General features: G+C 50.4%; 1 protein-coding gene across 1 annotated transcript; it reads left to right on the top strand.

Annotated features, from left to right (window-relative positions):
- Window positions 1–276: 276 nt before the first annotated feature.
- On the top strand, window positions 277–811 carry LOC306657382 (protein yippee-like 2). Its single transcript, XM_079133320.1, has one exon. The coding sequence runs from the start codon at window positions 374–376 to the stop codon at window positions 740–742; it is 369 nt and encodes a 122-aa protein (XP_078989446.1). The 5' UTR covers window positions 277–373; the 3' UTR covers window positions 743–811.
- Window positions 812–1382: the final 571 nt, after the last annotated feature.

The raw sequence follows: 1382 nt of genomic DNA, 5'->3' as shown, positions 1-1382 counted from the left end.
GCTTGCCTTGCATGCACAAGGCCCTGGGTTCAATCCCTAGCACCGCCCCCCCCCCCCCAAAAAAAATTCTTCTGGATAAAGGCATTGATCAGAGTCCATGCTGAACAGACATTTAAAAACATGGGGCGTGGGCGTCCTTCACCCCTGTGCACCCCCACAGAGCTAAGTCCAGGGCTAGCCAGAAGGGGCAGCCTGCTGCAGGGCTACTGAGAACCAGCCCTTGACCTCTACTTGACATCAGTGTGTGGAGCCTGCCCCATACCCACCCTCTGAGAAATCACAGACTTTACCTGTGTCTTCCAGTGTTTCCCATGCCGCCTACCTACCCTGTGGGGGTGCCCCTTTGGTTGCTCCAGAGCTCTCCCCATGCTCCATGGTGCCAATGGTGAAGATGATAAGATCCAAGACTTTCCAGGAGTATCTGCCCTCCTGCTACCAGACCTGTAGCTGCATTTACTGCAGGGCTCACTTGGCCAATCGTGATGAACTCATTTCCAAGTCGTTCCAAGGAAGTCAAGGACGAGCATACCTCTTTAACTCAGTAGTTAATGTGGGCTGTGGGCCTGCAGAAGAGCGAGTGTTGCTAACAGGACTACATGCAGTTGCAGACATTTACTGTGAAAACTGCAAAACCACTCTGGGCTGGAAATACGAACACGCTTTTGAAAGCAGCCAGAAATATAAAGAAGGCAAATACATCATTGAACTAGCACACATGATCAAGGACAATGGCTGGGACTGATTCGACAGCATCTGCCCAACCCAGTGTCCACGTGAACGCCATCCAACTGAACATTCTACCCAAGCATGAGAGAGGAGGACTGAACACTTGGTTTTATCCACTTAAGGTTCTTGCCATCTGGGGCATCCTCCCACACTGACACCATCTTTCTGGTGACCAGCCTCTAATTTGCTGTCTCTCTGTCTTTGCTTTGTATCTGTGAGTTGATCCTGGCTCCTCTCTTTTCTACTGTGGCTGAAAACAAAAAACGAAGGAACAGATCCTTGACCACATGGCCCAACTTGAAAAGGGCCCAGGGCCATTGCAAGAGCTGCCTGATGGCCTCTTGTCAGAGAGTAGTAGCACATCAGGTGGATGTTAGGAAGAGGGAAAGGGGGAATCCCGAGGGTCCCTGGGAATGGGTAGGGGGTGGAGGGTGGAGGTAGGAACAAAATCACACTGCTCCTAGGGACCTGGCTTGAAGTAATCAACCTGTCTAAAAGGATAAAGACAGACATGGATACCTCATGACTGCATTCTCTCTGATCAGAAGCTTCTGTTCTGACAACACATGTGCCAGGATAGCAAATGAGCACAAGCAGTTGACCCTAATTATAACTGACAGGACAAGGGCCTGTTCTCTTGGACTGAGTTGGGAAAT

Source organism: Sciurus vulgaris (assembly GCF_902686455.1).
Source record: "Sciurus vulgaris genome assembly, chromosome: 3".
Lineage (NCBI taxonomy): Eukaryota > Metazoa > Chordata > Mammalia > Rodentia > Sciuridae > Sciurus > Sciurus vulgaris.
The sequence above is the reverse complement of the archived record's forward strand: the minus strand, read 5'-3'. Positions and strand labels throughout refer to the sequence as shown.

Coding starts and splice junctions, on each gene's coding strand:
- LOC306657382 (XM_079133320.1), top strand. CDS start 374: ATGGTGCCAATGGTGAAGATGATAAGATCCAAGACTTTCCAGGAGTAT.